The 18,046-nt window shown below is 42.0% G+C and overlaps 1 protein-coding gene and 1 long non-coding RNA gene across 10 annotated transcripts in view; both read right to left on the reverse strand.

Annotated features, from left to right (window-relative positions):
• GK (glycerol kinase) overlaps positions 1 to 5,659 on the reverse strand; it is a 37,712-nt gene extending 32,053 nt beyond the window's left edge. For all 7 annotated transcript variants that reach the window (XR_012039955.1, XM_072848570.1, XM_072848574.1 and 4 more), the window contains exon 1: positions 5,457 to 5,659. Coding sequence is in view for 6 of the 7 variants with exons in the window: in XM_072848570.1 (XP_072704671.1) it covers positions 5,457 to 5,534 (78 nt within the window). In the remaining variant the exon portion in view is untranslated. The remainder of the gene's footprint in view (positions 1 to 5,456) is intronic.
• Positions 5,660 to 10,232: 4,573 nt separating this feature from the next.
• LOC140645238 (uncharacterized) overlaps positions 10,233 to 18,046 on the reverse strand; it is a 9,565-nt gene continuing 1,751 nt past the window's right edge. Inside the window, exons 2-4 of one of the 3 annotated variants that reach the window (XR_012039967.1) lie at positions 18,015 to 18,046; positions 16,626 to 16,741; positions 10,233 to 12,167 (exon numbers count right to left, since the gene is read on the reverse strand). The exon at positions 18,015 to 18,046 is cut by the window's right edge and continues 181 nt beyond it. This is a non-coding gene — a long non-coding RNA (uncharacterized lncRNA). Of the gene's footprint in view, positions 12,168 to 16,625; positions 16,745 to 18,014 lie in introns of all 3 variants that reach the window. The other 2 variants (XR_012039966.1, XR_012039964.1) reach the window with 2 other exon arrangements.

Below are 18,046 nucleotides of genomic sequence, written 5' to 3' on the forward strand. Positions count from 1 at the left end.
TAAATGAGTCATTACATTTAAACCTAGAAGATGATAAACAAAGTAGGGGGAATAAATAGAACAAATGGGATCTCCCCTCCTTCCCTGCCTGCCCCCCCCCCAAAAAAAAAAAAAAAGCCTGTTGCCCAAAACCCACCAGAACTGTCCTTGTTTCTCCCTGACAGTGGTGAGAGAGAGAAATAGGTGACAATAAGTATGAGTAATTCAGATAAGGTCAATACATTCCTGTTGCAACAGGTTTGAAGTGTATTTCTGTCACTGCTTTCCTTCCTTTCATATTCATTAAGAACTGGTTCCAGTTTATGATACTGATCTCTCACTTTTTGTAGTGGGGGGGGAAAGTCAAAGTCGGTTTTGCCCTAATTGTATCAGCAGTAGTCACAAAAGAATTGTATAGGCTATTTGGACACGTAGAGCTATCTTGAACAGAGATCATTTGATGAAAGACAGTGAAAACCACCAGATATGTACTGAATTCTCTGGTGAGAGATTAAAGAAAAGGAATAAATAACACTCTCCTTCCACTCCCAATGAATTATCATACAAAGAATTAAAGCTTGAGCCTTGAATCTCAGAGTGAAGGAGAGAAGAAAGACCTACCTAGCTATGCCGTATGTAAGAGAGCAGACAAGCACAAGGGCTGATCACTGTATTCAAGCTCTTTGAATTCAGACATAGCTTAGAGACCCCATATAGGGTCTCTAATATAATACATGACACCATATGAAGGGGTGCAAACAGTTGCATGGTATTACATTGAGGCTTTATCATCTTAGTGGAACAAAATTCAGACCAATCAGTTGTAACAATTTTCAAAGAATGAAAAGAAATATGAGACAAACAGAAACATGAGGCTCATGGAAATGGTCCAAGAAGCTGCACAGCTGAAAAGACAATAGTGAAAACAGATTTTAGAAGTGACTTTTCATGACTGTCAAGCTTTATCACATAATTCTGCCTGCAGAAAAGCTACTTCTGTTAGCCTATGCTGTATCTTCATGAGTTTCTGTTAAGCTGGAACAGCTATGGCTTTGCAGGCAAACAAGCTCAGAGCTGGAGTTCTGAAATTGCATTGAAAACAACTCAACTAGGGGAAGGACAACAGATGAACAATAATTCCATCTTTAGCATTTAACTAGGATTAGCAGGCAGTCAGAACTTATGAATAAGCACAGTTTAACAAGTCTCCTAGAAATTATCTTGCTTGGAAGGCTCCTGATCAACCGACCTGCCTCCTCCCCTAAAGGAGGTGCTTATGGGAATAAAGAGCAAAACTACAATGTATTTTAAGTGATAAAAGCTAAGAGTTAACCCTTCTTGTTAGCTATACAATCAAGTTTTGCTTTTTCCCAAAAGGTCATGCTACTTCAGTAGAGGGGTGAAATGGATTCCCCTATGAAGGGTAAGCTCAATGGGTACTAAGTTTTCCTTATCCAAATCCAGTTTTTGTTTACTGAAAAGAATGGTTAAAGTGTGATATAGCTTTATTTAAATGTTTGTTCTGGAAATGAAGTAAAGGAAGAAAGAAATATTCCACTGAGGTGGAAAAAAAAATGTCTGTGGCTGACAAACCTAGAACTTGAAGTACTGTAGATGTACTTCACTGAATATTTCGATTCTTGTTGTTCCTGGATACAATGCCAGACAGACTTTACCCAGCAAATACCTTTCAAGAGATCAGGCCGTGGTTCAGCTGGCCATTAGCTCCCGATCCCAAGACTTTTAGCAAAAGAAGTTGCAATGGATCTTTATACGATTCTTGAATAAAATAAAATGGAACATGAGAGATGCAAGTATTTGATGAAAATATTTGGCAAAACATCTATACCAGAATTTAGTCATCTGGGTACACTTGTTTAGCCTACTTAATTTATTTTCCTGCCTGATATCTTTAAGAAAATGAGCCTTAAACAATCACACTGGTACTCAAAGCACTGCGCTCTCCCTGGTAACTCTGAATCTGTTATCCAGGTTCAACCCAACTTAACAGAAAAGTTGAGATCTCAAAAACAATTACAGTTTATTTTGCAAAAGCAAATAGCTTAGCAAAGAAAAGATCCAAATTAGGGTCCCCGGAGGGTAAAACTACAGCATAAGCTAAAACTGTATGCGTAGGGTATGTGAGAGGCAAGGATAAATAAGGACCGACAGTAACAGAAATACACCTAAGTTATGGTGCTTCTTTATTTTCTATGCTCATACAGCCTCATTCATGTAAGCAGGAGAATCTCTCAAAACTTGTGTCCGTACACGGAATAATTAATTCTGGAGGGAATCTCTGGAGGTCGTCTATCCCAACCCACTGCTCAGGTAAGCTTAAAGTTAGGCCAGGTTGTTCAGGGCCTTTTCTAGTCAGGTGTTGAGTATCTGCAAGGATGGAAATTCCACAGGCTTTATGGGCCCCTGATCCAGAGCCCCTCAGAGTGAAACATTTCTTCCTCACATCTATTTGAAATTTCCCTTGCTGCAACTTGTGTTCATTGCCTGTTGTCTATTTCTGTACACGTCTGAGAAAAGGCTGGTTCTGAGTTCTCTACAAACTGTGGTTAGATAGCTGAAGACACCCCCTTACACTCCCCTGTGATGAAACAACCCCTGATCTCCCAACCTCTCCTTGCATGCCTTGTGCTGCAGCACACTGATCATGTTAGAGACCCTCTGCTGGACAAAATCCAGTTCTTCAGATTCTCTCTTCCTCTGGGGGGGCCAAAACCAGACACAGTGTTCTTGACGTTGCCTCCTAAGTGCCACACAGATGGCAATAATTACTTCCTTTGATGCGCAGCCTGCACTTTTCTTAATTTGGTTAATCTTCACCACCACAAGGACACACTGCTCACTTATATTCAACTTGCTGTCCAGCAGGAATCCGGGTCCTTTTTCACCAAGCTGCTGCTTAGCCTTCTGTCCCAAGTGCTAAACTTTGTTGAACTTCATGAAGTTTCTGCCAGGCCCCTTCTCCAACTGGAATTCCAGTCAACTCCTCCCCCTGGTCTGTTGTCATCTGCCAACTTGAGGGGCCATTCCAACCCATCTTCCAGGCTGTTGATGAAAATACTATGGGGTATCAGCCCTTGCTACTGACTGCTGTGGAACACCACTTGTAAACTGGCCACCTGTAATTGTAAATTTATACTCTGAACTGTTGACACTACCCTTTATCCCCAAAGGACCAGCCAGTTTTTCACCCAGACATCTTTAACCTGGTCAAAATCGTATGTCTTCTGTCTTAAAAAACTACGTAACAGTTGCACTGTACCAGTAAATAGACATGTGCAAAGTAACCGACAATTTTATTTTGACTGGTGACTTGGTGAAGATGAAAATGGTTGGAAGCACTAGAGAAAAAAAAAATGTAGAGAGAGATCAGTGAGAAAGGTATGCAAGACAATTAACACAGTAAAAGATCAAGAGGTAATAAGAAAGCCAAGGAAACAACTCATGCAAAAAGAACACCACATTACGTTTTGGTTTAAAATATTTCAAAGCAAAGTCTCTCTTCTAACTGTGGCAATCTCTTTCCAGCACAGAATTCTCCAGATACATGTGTTATTATCTGAATGATGCAACCTGTAGCAGATCCCTGCACCCTTTGCCCTCTTCTTCCCCCCTACCCCATCTTCCGATTTAATTCAGTGGTGATGTATCTTTTTTGCTCAAATCCACATAACTTTATTATCATAATAGTTTGATCACCCTGACAAGTTTAACACACTGCTGTATTTTGAAATTACTTGAGAGAAACTGAGATGGATACAAGAAGAATTGAAAAGAGTGACAGACACAGTACACTTTTTTTAAAAATTAAGGAAAGAATTATATTCTCTTATTTATTTGTGTGAGCACCTGAACCCTCGAACAGGGGAAACATACCTCACGTAGACAGAAAAAACCCCGACTGTATACAAACCATTAATGAATGCATCTAGTGTAAGAAATTCCTTGTTAGAAGAACTTGTAAAAATACTTGTAAAAGAGCTTGAGTATAAATTTAAAGCTTGCAGTGTCTCTTTTAGTTCTACTAGTGTTATCCTTTTAGGCTAAGAAAAAAGTTAACTCAGCGTACACATAAAGGAGATGATAGAATTTATCTTCAGGTGTTACAGGGAACTTTTCCAAATTCTTTTCTGAAAAGAACTCCTGACTGGCATTCAAGATAGCCCACTGGTGTCATTTGTCAGTCTGAAGTTTCTCTCCACCCCCAGATCTGTGTTTTGTCATTTGACAATCCCATGAAGGTCGTGATATTGAGTAATAATGGTAACACAGGTCAAGAAGATATTCTAGTCTCCCGCTTCGTGAAAGAACATTCCACATGGGGGAAGCATTAAAAAAAAAAGAAAGAAAAAAAGCAAGGGCAAGCCAAAACATTCATCTTCCCAGTTCAACATTGTGCACATTTGACAACATTTTGTATCAAGTCATTATCTCTATTCCATTTCCATGGTGGAAATTATCACTGGGATTTAAGTCAAATAACCATGACTTACTGACTAGGCAACAGGACAATTGTAGAGATTTGCAAGCAGGAAGTTTATATAGTAAGTTTCATATATAATAACAACATTAGTTACTGTGTATTGCATAATATAGAAATAATTAGATCCTTAAACTAAAGGGCTTATATGTATGATTAATAAATTAATTGTCCCATCCTTAAACAAACTATCTTCCTCCACCATTTAAACAAGCCCATCTTTCATAAGGTGTACAAGTTCAGTCACCTGAATACCTACAGGGCACAGGATGCATTGACATTACGGTTGTAGCCTCTGGAACTGCAGTAGTCACTCCAACAGGCCCAAGTAGGTTTTAGAGGAGAACACAGCAGAGTCATTGCATTGTTTGAACACCAGCTAATCCCAGTCACTGAACTCACACGGATCTATTTCTCCAGTGCCTGAGCACCTTGTCCATTTGATTTCATTCAAGGGGAGATACTGGACAGATGCAAAACACAACCAGCTCGAAGCAGTGGGATTTTGCAGCCCCCTCAGGCAGCAGCCAGAAAGGCTGGCCCCCGGCTTGCTCTGGGGTCGGCCGGGCGCTGCTGGCACCCTGGCCCGGCCCGCTCCCTCCCGTTCTCCGCGGACGGGCAGCGCTGCTCGCCCGCCAGCGCGGCGAGAAGGATCGCCGGGGGACACCGCCAGCCGGCGGCTCCGCCACCCCGTGTCCACCGGCGCCCGCTTCTCCCCGCCGCGCGGCAGCCCCGGCCCGCCGGGGGGCAGAGGGATGCCGGCCCAGGGCAGGAGACAGGAGCTGGGGCAGCGGCAGCACGGCCCTGCGCGGCCCGCTCCCCCTGCCCTTCCCAAGGGCAAAGCAGAGGCCGGAAGCACCCCGCGAGGATGCGGGAGAGAGAGGGAGCAGAAGCAGCGGCTCCCTCAGGCCGCGGGGCCGCCGCCTGCCCCCGCACGCCTCAGCGCCCGGGGCCGCCCCAAGCCCCACGATGTGCTCACCAGGAAGCGAGTGGAGCTGGTGCCCTGATCGATGGAGCCCACCAGTGGCCCCAGCACCATCCGGTCCGACGCGGCCATGAGCGCTGCTCCGCCGCCCGTTGGGTCCCCTCAGCGATCCCTCAGCGCGCGGGTAACGGCCGCGCTGCCAACTGCCCTGGCAGCTCGCGGCCGGCGGCGCGTGGCTGCCGGGGTGAAGCCGGCGGGGGCGGGGCGGGGGCGGGCGGGGCGGGGGGCGCTGCCGCGCGCATTGTCAGCCCGCAGCCAACCAGCGCTCGGGGCGCGGCGGGGGCGGAGAGGCGCGGGGCGGGGCCGGGAAGCGCAGGAAGTGGGCGAGAGGCGGGGGGTCACGTGGCGGGCGGCGGGCGGCCGGGGCCCGTTGAGAGCCGCCTGAGAGCCGTTGGCGCGAGGGGAGGCGCGGGAAGTCTGAGGTGTTTCCTGAGGGAAGTCCGCGTCGCTTGGCGAGGGTCTTTGGAGGGCTGTGCGAGGCTCCCGGGAGAGCCTGTTGGACGGGGTCCCGGGGCCCCACTCCGGGGTCATTTGTGTCCTGCGGGAGGCGTTCCCCGTAGGGAAACCTGTTTCGCTTCTAATTGGGAAGAGCGGAAAATAACCGCTCGCGGGCCCCGCCGGCTCTCCTGGTGCGGCCGGCGGCGCTGCCGCTCTGAGGTGGGATCCAGCTGCAGGGGATGAGTGCTTGGGAGGTGCCAAGCCGAGGTGTCCGCTGGAAATTTTCTGTTCAGAGCGAGTATTGCCGAGGAGGTGTTCAAAACTGATTCATCCTAGCCATGGCATCGGCTGAAAAACGTTAGCAGCCCCCAAGGGGCTTGTTTCATCTTTCAAAGCTTTACTCGGTGTCAAGAGAAATATTCATTAACTTTAAAAATTGGGATCTTGATCTTCCTTACTACGTGTTGGTAACTAGTGCTTCAAGAAAAACTGCTGGTGTTGCAAGGCCTGTGATAGAATTGCAAAAGCTAATAATGCTGACTAATGCACATGAGAAGTTACCTAGTGACACATGTTGCCAGTAAGTCAGCCCCCACAGATGCTGCTAAATAGATTTGTCTTTGTTGTAACTCCCCATTAGTGGTAGTTGTCCAAACTCATGGTGTTTTGTTGGCATTGCTGCCTGATAAGCAAAATCTGATTGCTGCCGCTTGCCAATGTTTTGTGTGACATCTTACCCAATGCTTCCAACATAACCTTTTTTTGTTTGTTAGTACTTCAGCTAGTATCTAGGAGCCTTGGTTGGGATGTGAACAGTGCTATCTGCTAACGTGTAATAGATAGCAAGGGAATTAGTTGCAGCCCATAATTACAAAATCTGAAATGAGAGAAACACAGTTTAGCAATAAGATCCATATTTTCAAGAGTGAGAGTAATGAAACACTGGAACCACTTACCAAATATTATGAAGGATTCTCTATTATTCTAAAATTTTATAACCAAGACTGGTATTTTTTCTTAAAATGTAAGCTGTAGTTCAGAGATCAGTTTACTCAGGGATGAGCTGCAACCCATAGAGAAAGATCCACAGCAGGTCATGCTAGAAGGTCATAACGATCCCTCCCGGCTTTGCAAGCGACCCTCCCCTGTACATCCTTCAGTTGTCATGGCGTATGCTGCAGGCAACTTCTACTCTAAAGCCATGGGCAACAACTGCAGCTGACTTGAAAAGTTTATGCAGGACTACAGCATCTCCATGTTGATTAACGATTCAAGGAATTAATCTCATGGGATCTTAGTTAAGTCTGAATTCATTAGTATAATTGCCAGGAAAAGTGTGGGGTTTGTGTTATTTCTTTTGTTTCTTTCAAAAACTGCCATATGGTGTTTTGGACTTATTTTAACTCAAGATAAGACATGACTATTTTCAGCAAAGGTTGAAGTCTCTCAGGATCAAAAAGGGAGGAAGCAATATCATGACTGACACTTGTGTAAAACATGAAATACTACTGCACCTATGTAAAATTTATAAAGATCACTGGGTTACAGAGATTTTCTAGGAGATGCAGATCTACCATTTTACTGGGTATTCTTTAGCAGCGCCTGTGTATTTTCGTAGACCAGGAACAGGAGGTGTGGCAACAATAACCTATACAATTTCTTTAACCTGCAGCAGACACGCAAGCAAGAGAGACAGAAGGGGGAAGAATTTTGTCAGAACTAGAAAATATAGAGTCAGGGAGAATAGCTTATTCTTCCTAGCTCATTCAATAGTGTACTCTCCTTTCTTTTACATTTCTATTCAGTGTTTGAAGACAACATTTTTTTTCCTGTGGTATTTATTATACAATACATGAGTGTTACTACTTGTAGAGTTATTAGTACAGATAGTGGGCACTGTCCCAAGGAAGCTGCCTGCAAGGGAAAGAACGGTGGTGCTGTGGTCGTACCTTTATGGTAAGGTGGTGTGAGGCCACACAGTGCCGAGGTAGTTTTAAAGGAAGGAGCATGGATATCTGTGTGGACTAATTTCTTCTGCTTCTGGCTCAGATTTCACTGAGGCAAGTCTACAAATGCAGCTTAAGTTGCTAGCTATTCTAGTTCCCTACTGAAGAACATATAAAATGGAAAAAAAAAAAATCAAGCTCATATCTAGCAAGTGCTAGTTGGGAGCCTTGTATATATTATTAATGACAGAGGGAGAGATTTTGAAGTTAGATATACTTACTAAAACGATCTTGAGCCTGGCAGAAATAATGGAGGCTCCCATTGATTTTGGAGAACTTAATTCCAACAAAGTTGAATTTGGTTCCCCAAAATATTACATTTATGAAGATGGTGCTTGTTTTCAGCTGCTCGTGCAAGGCAGATTCCTGCAAATGGTGCTCTTGTTCCACATGCAGCCTTTTGACCTTTTGTTCTGCAGACTGAATTCAAATGGAAGTTTTATCCACCTCTGAATATAGCCCCACTGTTTTTTTGGATATTTTAAGGTAGTGAACACATTTGAAACACATTAATTAAGCACGTAAATATTTACAATGCATTTTTCAGAGACAACATAATTTGGTTCCTAAAGAACTATTTTCAATAGCAAATAAACCCAGTTGCCCAGTTGTTTGCTTTTGGTTTGGGTTTTTTGGTTTTGGTTTGGTTGGTGGTCCCGTCCCCCGTCCCCCCCCCCCCCGCCCCCATCTCAGCAGAATGGAGGGATGTTGGTAATTAAATTCTGCTCTTTCTGGCTGATTCTTTTTTATTGACCTCAGGTTAGGGACAAAATGTGACCGTGTCAGGCTACTCCAAGCATGTGATAGAGTGTGAATTAAAGAGTGGATGCCAGACATCCATGTGTCTTTCCCTTCTGCCTCTTAGTGACAGGGAGGGCTTGGCAGTCAAATCCTGCTCTCCCTTACTTATGTCTGATCTTTGTGTTCCCCCAGGAAGAGCTGAAGGCAAGTATTTTGAACTAGCCTGGAACAGGTGTAGGTATAAAGTGTACGGTGTGGCGGGATAACGAGTCACGCTGCCACATACACCCTTTTGCCTACTGGGAACATGAGTGGTATGTGTGAGAATGCATATGCTTGCACACGTGGATAAATTCAGTCTCTCTCACTGGCTCAGGGAGCAAATACAAACAGATCATGACCTTGGCTGCCAATGCCCTTACATTTATAGAGCTCGTCTGCAGCACCCGTATGCAGGGAACCTTTTCATAGATCCAGAGGAAGGAGATTAGAACAAAGAACTTTACCTTCTGTCTCCTCGGTTTATTTTGGAAGGTGTCCACATGCAGTACTCTGTCACCATTTGGCAAGAACAGTTTTATTGTGAAGCCATGACTGCAGTGATGCAATGAAATGTCTCACAGGATGTGTTTTACTTCTGACCTGATATTAGACAATAGTCTTCCCTGGATGACATTTTATATTTAGAATCACTTTCACATGGTTCAAACCCTGAGCAATCATTGTTGCATCTTTCTGGTGGACAAAAATAAAACTTCAGTGAAATAAATTCACATTTTAAAGACAACTAATATTAAGCACTTTGAAAAGAAGCTATTAAGCCAATAAATCTTTACATGCATAGTATTACTCAGATCAAAATGGGAAAATCAGAAAAAAAACCACCCAAGAATTTTATAGAGATAAAAGTAAACATTCTTGGGAATTAAAATGAATAATTCAGAGAAATATAAGTATTCATTAGTGATATAGTGGATACTCTGTGCTCCAAATTCCTTAACTCTGAGATACTTGGTCTTCTAGCTTCCATACAAAAATATGGCAACTTACTGCAAAATTTACTCCTGAAGGAAAATCACACTGCATTGAAGGGAAGTGTTAAAACTGAGTTAGTTTTCTACCGGTTTAGTAGCAGCTGTATTTTGCTAGCTTTTTAAAAATTATTATTATTTTTATCAAATGAATTAATCTAGTTCGTGCTCCATAAACAGATGATATGACCGGTTCTTATAGGCTCATTCTGCTCTTTACCTCCGCTTTCAAGTTAGCAGAGGCAAGGCAACTGCTGCTTATACAGGGCATCTTTTCACATGTTATCTTTTTTTTGCACTGGATAGTAGATATTTCAAAAAATAAGCTTAAGTGAAATTGCTATGTATAATAGTAGGATTAGAAAAAAGGTGAATTGCTCTAAATACTGATATTTGACACTTTTGTCTCTAAATCCAGGCTCAGAATTGAAAATTTAGTGATGCACACTCCAGACTCTGGTTTCCATACATGGTGAAGATATTAAAAACAAGAAGCAGCAGTGGAATTGTGTGAGAACCCTGAGACTGTAACTACAGTGGATTTAAATAAATTCTATTAATCCTGCACTAGCCTGAGCTCTTATATCATGCAGAAGAACTAAAGCAAAGCAGAAAAAAACAATGTTTCAAGTGAGAGGTGCCATATGTCTGCAGAGAGTACAGAAGGATAGTGTTTATTAAAACATACTATCAAACATATGTTCATTTTGTAGAAATATATTTAATTATATTAAGGAATATACATATTTAGTATACATAGGAAAATATATCCCATACTTCTGGTTTTCTGTTTCAGTTTGGTTATTGCATGCTGAATTGCTGCACAACATCCTCAGAAAGGGCGCTGAGAATTTAGTACTGATTATTATATTGTGGTCTGGTCATTTATTCTAGGTAATTAGATGGCCCCAGGATCCATACATTTATTTGTCTATTACATACATTTCTTTGTCTAACTTCAAAAGCTTTTGATGTCTTATGTCTACAAAACCTCTTGCGGAATTGTAATGCTTCTAGCATTTTTTTAAGATACAGAGAAAGGCTCAGAGCAGCTAAATTACTGGCCAGCGGTCATGTAGCAAGTCCTTAGTAGAGCAGAGGTAAAGGACAGCTTTCTCTCAGGTCTGAAGGCACTGCATTCCTTAGCCACTGCCTTTCTCAGGAATCAGTAACTGCATTCCTGTTGACCTCAGAGAGAACAGGACTGAATTATCTAATAATAACCAGCAGAGGCAGGATTCCACAGGGTAAGTTGAGCTAGCCGCACATAGGTCCTAAAAGACAACGTTTTTACCACTACCATCCTGATCCTGACTGTGCACAGTTTCTGCTTATTGTGCAATGGCTCTGGTTTTTTTTGGATCCCTTCTTGAGTTGTCTGAGCTCATTAATATGGCAGAAAACATACCCAGACAAAATAAAAGCGGACTGTTTTCTGCCAAGAAGCTGAATTGACTCACTTACTTACTGTAGTGAGTGCCAGAGCTGGTGCAAAAGCAGAGCTTTCCACAGCTAGGAGCGTGGGAAAGGTTAAGAATAAGTAGGAGATGATGTGGAGGAGACTAGGGACAGCATGAAATATTCAGCAACTGCAACTTCTTAGATTGCCTCAGCTGCTCATGGACCTTCAGCCTCCGTATCATCAAATCAAATGTTAGCTATCTGTTGGGAAATTCTGGAGATATTAATGGCTACACTATTGTCATGAAGACTGAACTATACTGTCTGGTTTTGAGAATAACTTTAATGCATTGCTGTTTTCAATTTTACATCACAAAACTAGTGTCTCTCTCATAAAACTGATGGGAGAGCACAGCTATACAGAGGTCCTCTGGACATTCTTTATGCTCTGGTTGTATCCTAAGGCAAAATGATGTTAGTTACCAGCAGCTGGAGTTCTTGGGGACTGGTAGATAATGTATGAAGAGCGTCTGAGAGCACTGTGTTTGCTCAGCCGTAAGAAGAGAAGGCCTAGGGGACATCTTAATGCTGCCTATAGCTACCTAGTGGGAGGATATAGGGGAGGTGGATCCAGTCTGTTCTTGGAGGTGCATGGTGACAGGACAGGAGGGAAGAGACACCAGTTGGAACATGTAATTCTGTTTAGATGTAAGGAATGGCTAGAAATAAGCAACTTTTTTTTTTTTTAACACCCCCCCCCCCCAGTCAGAGTTGTCAAACACTGGAGCAGATACCCAGAGAAGCTGTAAAATCTCCGTCCTTCAGGATACTCAAAATGCAACTGGGCAAGGCCTCACTGACCTGCTATAACTGGGCCTGCTTTGAACAGGGGGTAGGACCAGTTGGCTTCCAGAGGTTTCTTCCAGCGTACATGATTCTGTGGTTCTGTGACTTTTTTTGAGGATAAGTGCAACAAGCACTCAGTACTGAGCACCTGTAGCCATGCTCCAGCTCTGCTCCCTTTAACTCCGTGACCAGTCTGCAGGTAGACATCAGCCACATGCTTTCAGTTTCTCTCCATTTGTAATCTAAACAGAGACAAGTTGGAATATGAAATAGAGACAGATGAGAGCATGAAGCCAGTGTACTAGTGGCTTATGGTTCTCAAGAAACTTCAGCTGCAGCTAAACAACCTATTTTCTTTCCTTTGGAAGTACTGCATGCCAGTTTCCATGTGACATGTCTCCAAGCAGAATCAGAAACAATAAAAGTGCTTCAAGCAAACGACCTCAGGACTGCTGCCACTACCTGCACCATTTCCAAATGCTTTAGCAGTTGTGTAGTACTTCATAGTCTATAGTGGTTTAATAAAGAAGCTATAGGGGGCCATCCTATAGATTTTGAAGATGATGACAGTTCTGAGATCATTCTGAGACAGTCATTCACTGATGTCACCTTTGCCCTAAATACCCAAATCAAAAATACCTCTGTGGGGCTGGGTGTTAGCAACAGGGGTGAATGATATCAGAGAGCATCTGAAAGTTTTGAAATACAAAAAGGGAGGGCCCCATGGACATCCAGGGAGTACAATGATTCTTCCATTTTAGAGACTGGAGGGCGAGGAAAGCATCCAATTTCAGCTAATCTGCTAGTAAATTTGGCTATATTCTTACACAGCAGCGTGATATGTGTGTGAAGGGATACCCCATCAGAAAAACAGGCTTGTTAGAATGATCTTCTGTAAGTACCTAAATGTCACCTACATTACAAGTGGAACTGCTGATAACTGTGAAGGTTACTTCCATACCCGGGTCATCAAGGACTCAGAAGTAATGCAAATCCCAACCTCAGATTTCACAGTGTCAAGGAGTTTCTTGCCAGAAGAGGAGCATGGGACATGCCTTTGCTTCAGTTTTTAACTTTTGTGTCAGTTTTTAACAGCTAAGGAATGGGTAGAAATTGCTACTAGATTAATAGTTAAATGCATATATAATGTACACATATGGTTCAAAATAAAGCAATGAAGACCTAGGAGCAAAGCTTGATATGGTAATTGGATAACCCAGGCTTTAGAGTTGCTGCCAGCTTAAAAGTTTCCCCCTGATTTTATAGCTGTAATCTTTTTGCTTATTTTTCACTTTTCTAGCTATTTCCCTAAATGAAAGAAGAGGGTGGGTGTTTAAACAAAAACTCTGTAGTTCCAATATCATTTGATGTTTACAGTTCACTACTTCTGCAGAAGATCATGGAGTAGGTAAGAAGAGTCCAGCAGAGCCTGATTTATAGGTAAAGACATTCTGGAGAGATTGGGTGTTGGATATTGTCCTATAAACCTTGTTCAGTGTTGCTGACTCCTCCAGCAGTACCATAACATTTGGGAATGCCTTCCACAAGAGATTATGAAAACACCCTGAATTTATGTTCTGTATGTAGGGTGAGAAATCCTTTCTGACTGATATTGGGGATAAATGGGCCATTTTCATGAAAAAAAGCAGTGTTTAGAAGTACAGAAAAAGACTGGGCTTTGCAGAATCCAGGACTGATCAGCACCACTATCAGGACAGAAGAGGCTGAACGTCTTGTGTGAGAAGCATCCCTGCTCTGATGGAGTTTGGGTTCTAGGAAGAGGAGAACCCCAGACAGTCCTAGCCTTGATGTCAGAAGTAGCCCCGCCCCATAGCCTTTCCTTTCTGAAGGGAGCACTCTCAGTATTTTCCTAAAAGGCTGGACTGAGGCATGTAAAGTTTCAAGTGTGATTCTAAAGGGTTCCTGAAGACTTGAGTCCTGCAGAAAACCTAAAAGGTTTTCTTCTTAGTAACCTTTTTTTTTTTCCTTTTCTTTCTTTTTCTTTCAGCAGTACTAGCTGATGTGGCAGGAGCTGTAAACCGTTCTGGGGGCTGAATCAAGCCAAAAACTTGGACCTTCTTTCCTTCTTTTACTTCTCCTTCAAGGCCTTGCCATTATTGGTGAAGGGCGTTGAAGCCTAGCCTAGAACCTCCTGAACTGCAACTGGATATTAAGAAATCAAAGTTCCTTAGACATCTTCAGTCAACAGTCAAGAGCTGGGAGAAGTTGTGGATGGAGATGTCAGATGAGGAGGTCTCCATTTGACCGGTGCTTCCAGGGACCAGGGTACAAAAGGACTGATCCAGAGTAATGGCTCCTTTCTGATGCCAAGGTCTGACACTAATGTGATGGCACGCACCAGCAGGAGCTATTCCTGAAGCTTGTGCTCTCTATTTTGGATTGTTCTAGGTTCAAAGGAATAGAGACAGACACATATAATGCACAAGTTTTGTCCTGAGTCAGAAAACTCATTTGCTATGTAAGCTGGCAAATATAGTTCACTGGAGACATCAAAATGAACACCAACCTTTTTGAACTTCATAAAAGATGCCTTGCTGTGTTTGAATTGGGAATTGAATTGGATTTGACATTAATTTGGAAGATACTGCATATATTTCTTTCTGGGATTGCCAAAGCAGAACCCCAAAGCTATGCTTATTGGGGGAAAAAAAACAACAACTCAGCTCTAGAAAGAGACGAAACTCTCAGATGGAGTCAACTAAAATAAACTACAAGAAAAAGGGAGGGAGCTAACCAAGCTATCAATGAAGCTAACAGTGAAGCTGCCCAAAAGAAAAGTGCTCTTCAGCAGCAGAGAATAACTGAGGTTGTGAGGTAAAAAAACCTGTAAAATATCCTGAGGAGAGCGTGAGAAAATTGAAACATATCTAGTAGATATCATTAGGGCAAAAAGCCCAGTCACCCAAAGAGAAAGTGGATATGTGGACTGATCGTCAAAGACTGAATTTGACATTTTGGTAATTTATTGTGTGCTTTCTGAGCATCTGCTGAGACTACGTATCTTCAGCATTACTTAGGACAGTGAATCTAAAGAATGCACTTTCCTGGTGCAGTGGTGGAGGAGCATGACACGCAGAAGAAAATCACTTGTCTGAAACAGTGGCCACTTCAGCTATTCTTGTTCCTCTCCTGGAGGGCGAGGATGAACTGCTCACCACACCGTCCTGACGCAGCACAGGAACCAGCCTGCCGCAGTCCAGGAAACCCAGGATAGTGCTAGTGTTAATACCTGCTTCTGTCAGAGCCAGATGGATTAGAAACAAGCCTGAAGGGCAGGATGCTAGACCAGAGACAAGCATAAGGGGTGTCTTTCCCTGGTGTGACCATAAGGTAAGACTTACATATGTAGCGTTGCAGGCAACCAGAGCGGTCAGATTTGCATACCGGATTCTAATGCAGAGGCGCTTGTGCAACAGGAGGTGTTTGTTATAGGCTTATATATGCAACGTAAAGATGGCTCCACCTATGCTGTCAGTTATGGCTATTTCAATAGGTTATTATGCAGTTCTGTACATGGTCAAATTATGTGAATCTTATACACTGGCTGAATGGTTTTCCAACAGCAGGTTCCCATTTTTCTTTAATATACCTCAAAACATGGTTTCCTGCTCATGTTTCCCAAGGTAAGTTCCTGATAACTGCAGCACACTGTAGTCATGTTACTCCCTCATATTCCAGGGCCTTTGACATTTCAGTCTACTCAGCAGTGGTTCGTTAAGAGAATGTACTTATATATTTGTATTGCAGCTAGTGGTTATCAACTTCTGTCTAATTCGAGTAATGCTCTTGGTCCATTATCAGAACAGCTTACTCATAGGCATTTGGTTCTCTCCAGGTTATAACACTCTTCTGCAGAAGCAGAAGCTCCTTAGGGGCAGAGCTGAGAGCTAGGGTGGAAACTGCTCCAGCTGCCTTGTTTGTGAGTCATGCCTGTGTGTACATTAACTCCTAGAAGCTGAGTTAGTTCTTCTATGCAATTAAATAACATTCTGATGACTACAAAAGAGTGATTTGTCTGTATATACTCCTTATTGAGGCTATTAGGATGAAAGATAATAGGGACATAGATAAAATCATAAAGCTAGACATTCAGATGATGAACATCAGTGTAGCAGTGGTAAAATTCATCTACTTATTGCAGAAGTAGAAAAATTACCTTTCTAATGACATTTTAAGCTTTCTATTATTCTAAGATAAATTCATAGCTGACTGTTCATTCTGCATGAGATTATATTTTTGGTATAATAATACAAAAAAAATCAATTTCTAACTTCAGCCTCTTTTATACATTCATTTCTACCATATTGTTTGAGACAGGGAGTCAGCCTAAGGCAACACACTGCTCAGTTTGATTTCATATGCTATAGAAGTAGTTTATTCTTTCTGTTCTGTGCAGAAATAGTTATCTGGCTAATGACCAAGACACTGCACAGTGAGTACACCACAGCTGAATGTTTCAAAAATACTTTAGGAAAATTCTTGCTCCCCCTGCAGTCAAAGGAAGCTTTTGTAGTGAATTTAAGAAGGAAAGGAGACGTGCATTTCTCCTGTGGATGCCTTAAAATGTGCTTGATGTTTGTGTGTGTTTGTTTGCTTTGCTCTGTCACTGCTTACTTAAGAAAGAAACTAGATTAAAATTTTAACATCAAAATACATTTATCTTGGATATCTTTGCTTACCATCTTTGTTTGCTGTACTTTTGTAAACAAGATAAACAGTGAGTAAACAGAAAAAACCACTTTCATGGTGTATTTTGTACAAAGTTCTCAGATGATTAATGGTGGAACATGTGAGTCTGCTAAAACAAAAGAGGACAGAGAGTATTAGAAATCTCAGAGGCATTTGAAATGTAGGGAAGTACAGTTCTAACTATCTCACAACAATATTTCAAAGCATGACGTGAACTTTGAAAATAAATGGTATTAACACAATAATTATAATTATTACATAGGTATATAATATATATGATTTAGTAAATATCTTCTTATATATATGTCATATAAACATACATAAAGTTTTGTATAATAATATAATATTTCCAGATATTACATTAAAATAATACCACAATATACATCAAATAGCATAAAGTAGTAAGTGGTTTTCTAAGAGTTTAACGCCATTAATTTTCATAGAATAATTTAGGTTGGGAGGGAACTCAGAAGGCCACCTCATTACCCTCTTCTAAGATTAAAACAAACCAACTTTTTTTCCCTAGAGATTCAGTTATGCTATTCCTTAAGTTCCCAGGGGACACAACATCCAAATAAAAGGATTTTTTTCTGACCTTCTCCTGGAAGGACTGATTCTTATTTTCTTTTTGCCTCTTCCTCTTTAAAATTTTGTAGGAATTAGAAGCCTGATATAAAACAAAGAGCTCTTCTGTGGCTGTAATGCTATGTTTTCCTTATACACGTCAGCAGAAGGTTTTACTTTTTATCGTTTTGACAACTGAGACAGTGTATGTGAAACAGGTGATCCCAGCTAACAAAGCATATTTCTCATGACAGCTTGCTGGGCAGGAGAGGAAGGATTTAAGAATTGCATAACAGAATTAAGCACTGAACATTTCAGATGCTTTAAAGTCAGTTCAGAGCTATATATTTTGGCAAATAAAGGAGAGATTTTTTCATCAAAATGGATTAACTACAAGAAGCTAGTTTTAGCTTGGAATATTAGCTTCTCTCCAGGCCAGTCCCATAAAATGTGAAGATCAGGTTTATACCTGGTTGTACAGAAAATACCTCCTGAAAGAAACACCCTGCACACTATCTTTTGGCTACGCAAAAAGCCCTCATCAGGTAAACTTTCAACAGCCAGTGTCCCCAAGAAATCTGATATGCAGATTGAAGAAGAGGCTGTTGTGGAAGAAAGGTGAGAAGCTATTTTCCCTGAATGTGTTGTGTCCTTCTGCATGTAGAGCGGCTGGTGTGTGGATCCTGTATTTGTTACACAGTTGGTCTGCTCTCTTTTGTTGATTTGAGTTCAGAGACTATCTTGTTTATAACAAATTTCACTGGTCATGGGAAAGTTCATTCTACAATTTTATGAGCAATGCTCAGTTCATTTACCTCAGGAGGCAAAGAATGAGGAAGTGGAATGT

This window comes from Ciconia boyciana, chromosome 1 (assembly GCF_034638445.1).
Source record: "Ciconia boyciana chromosome 1, ASM3463844v1, whole genome shotgun sequence".
Lineage (NCBI taxonomy): Eukaryota > Metazoa > Chordata > Aves > Ciconiiformes > Ciconiidae > Ciconia > Ciconia boyciana.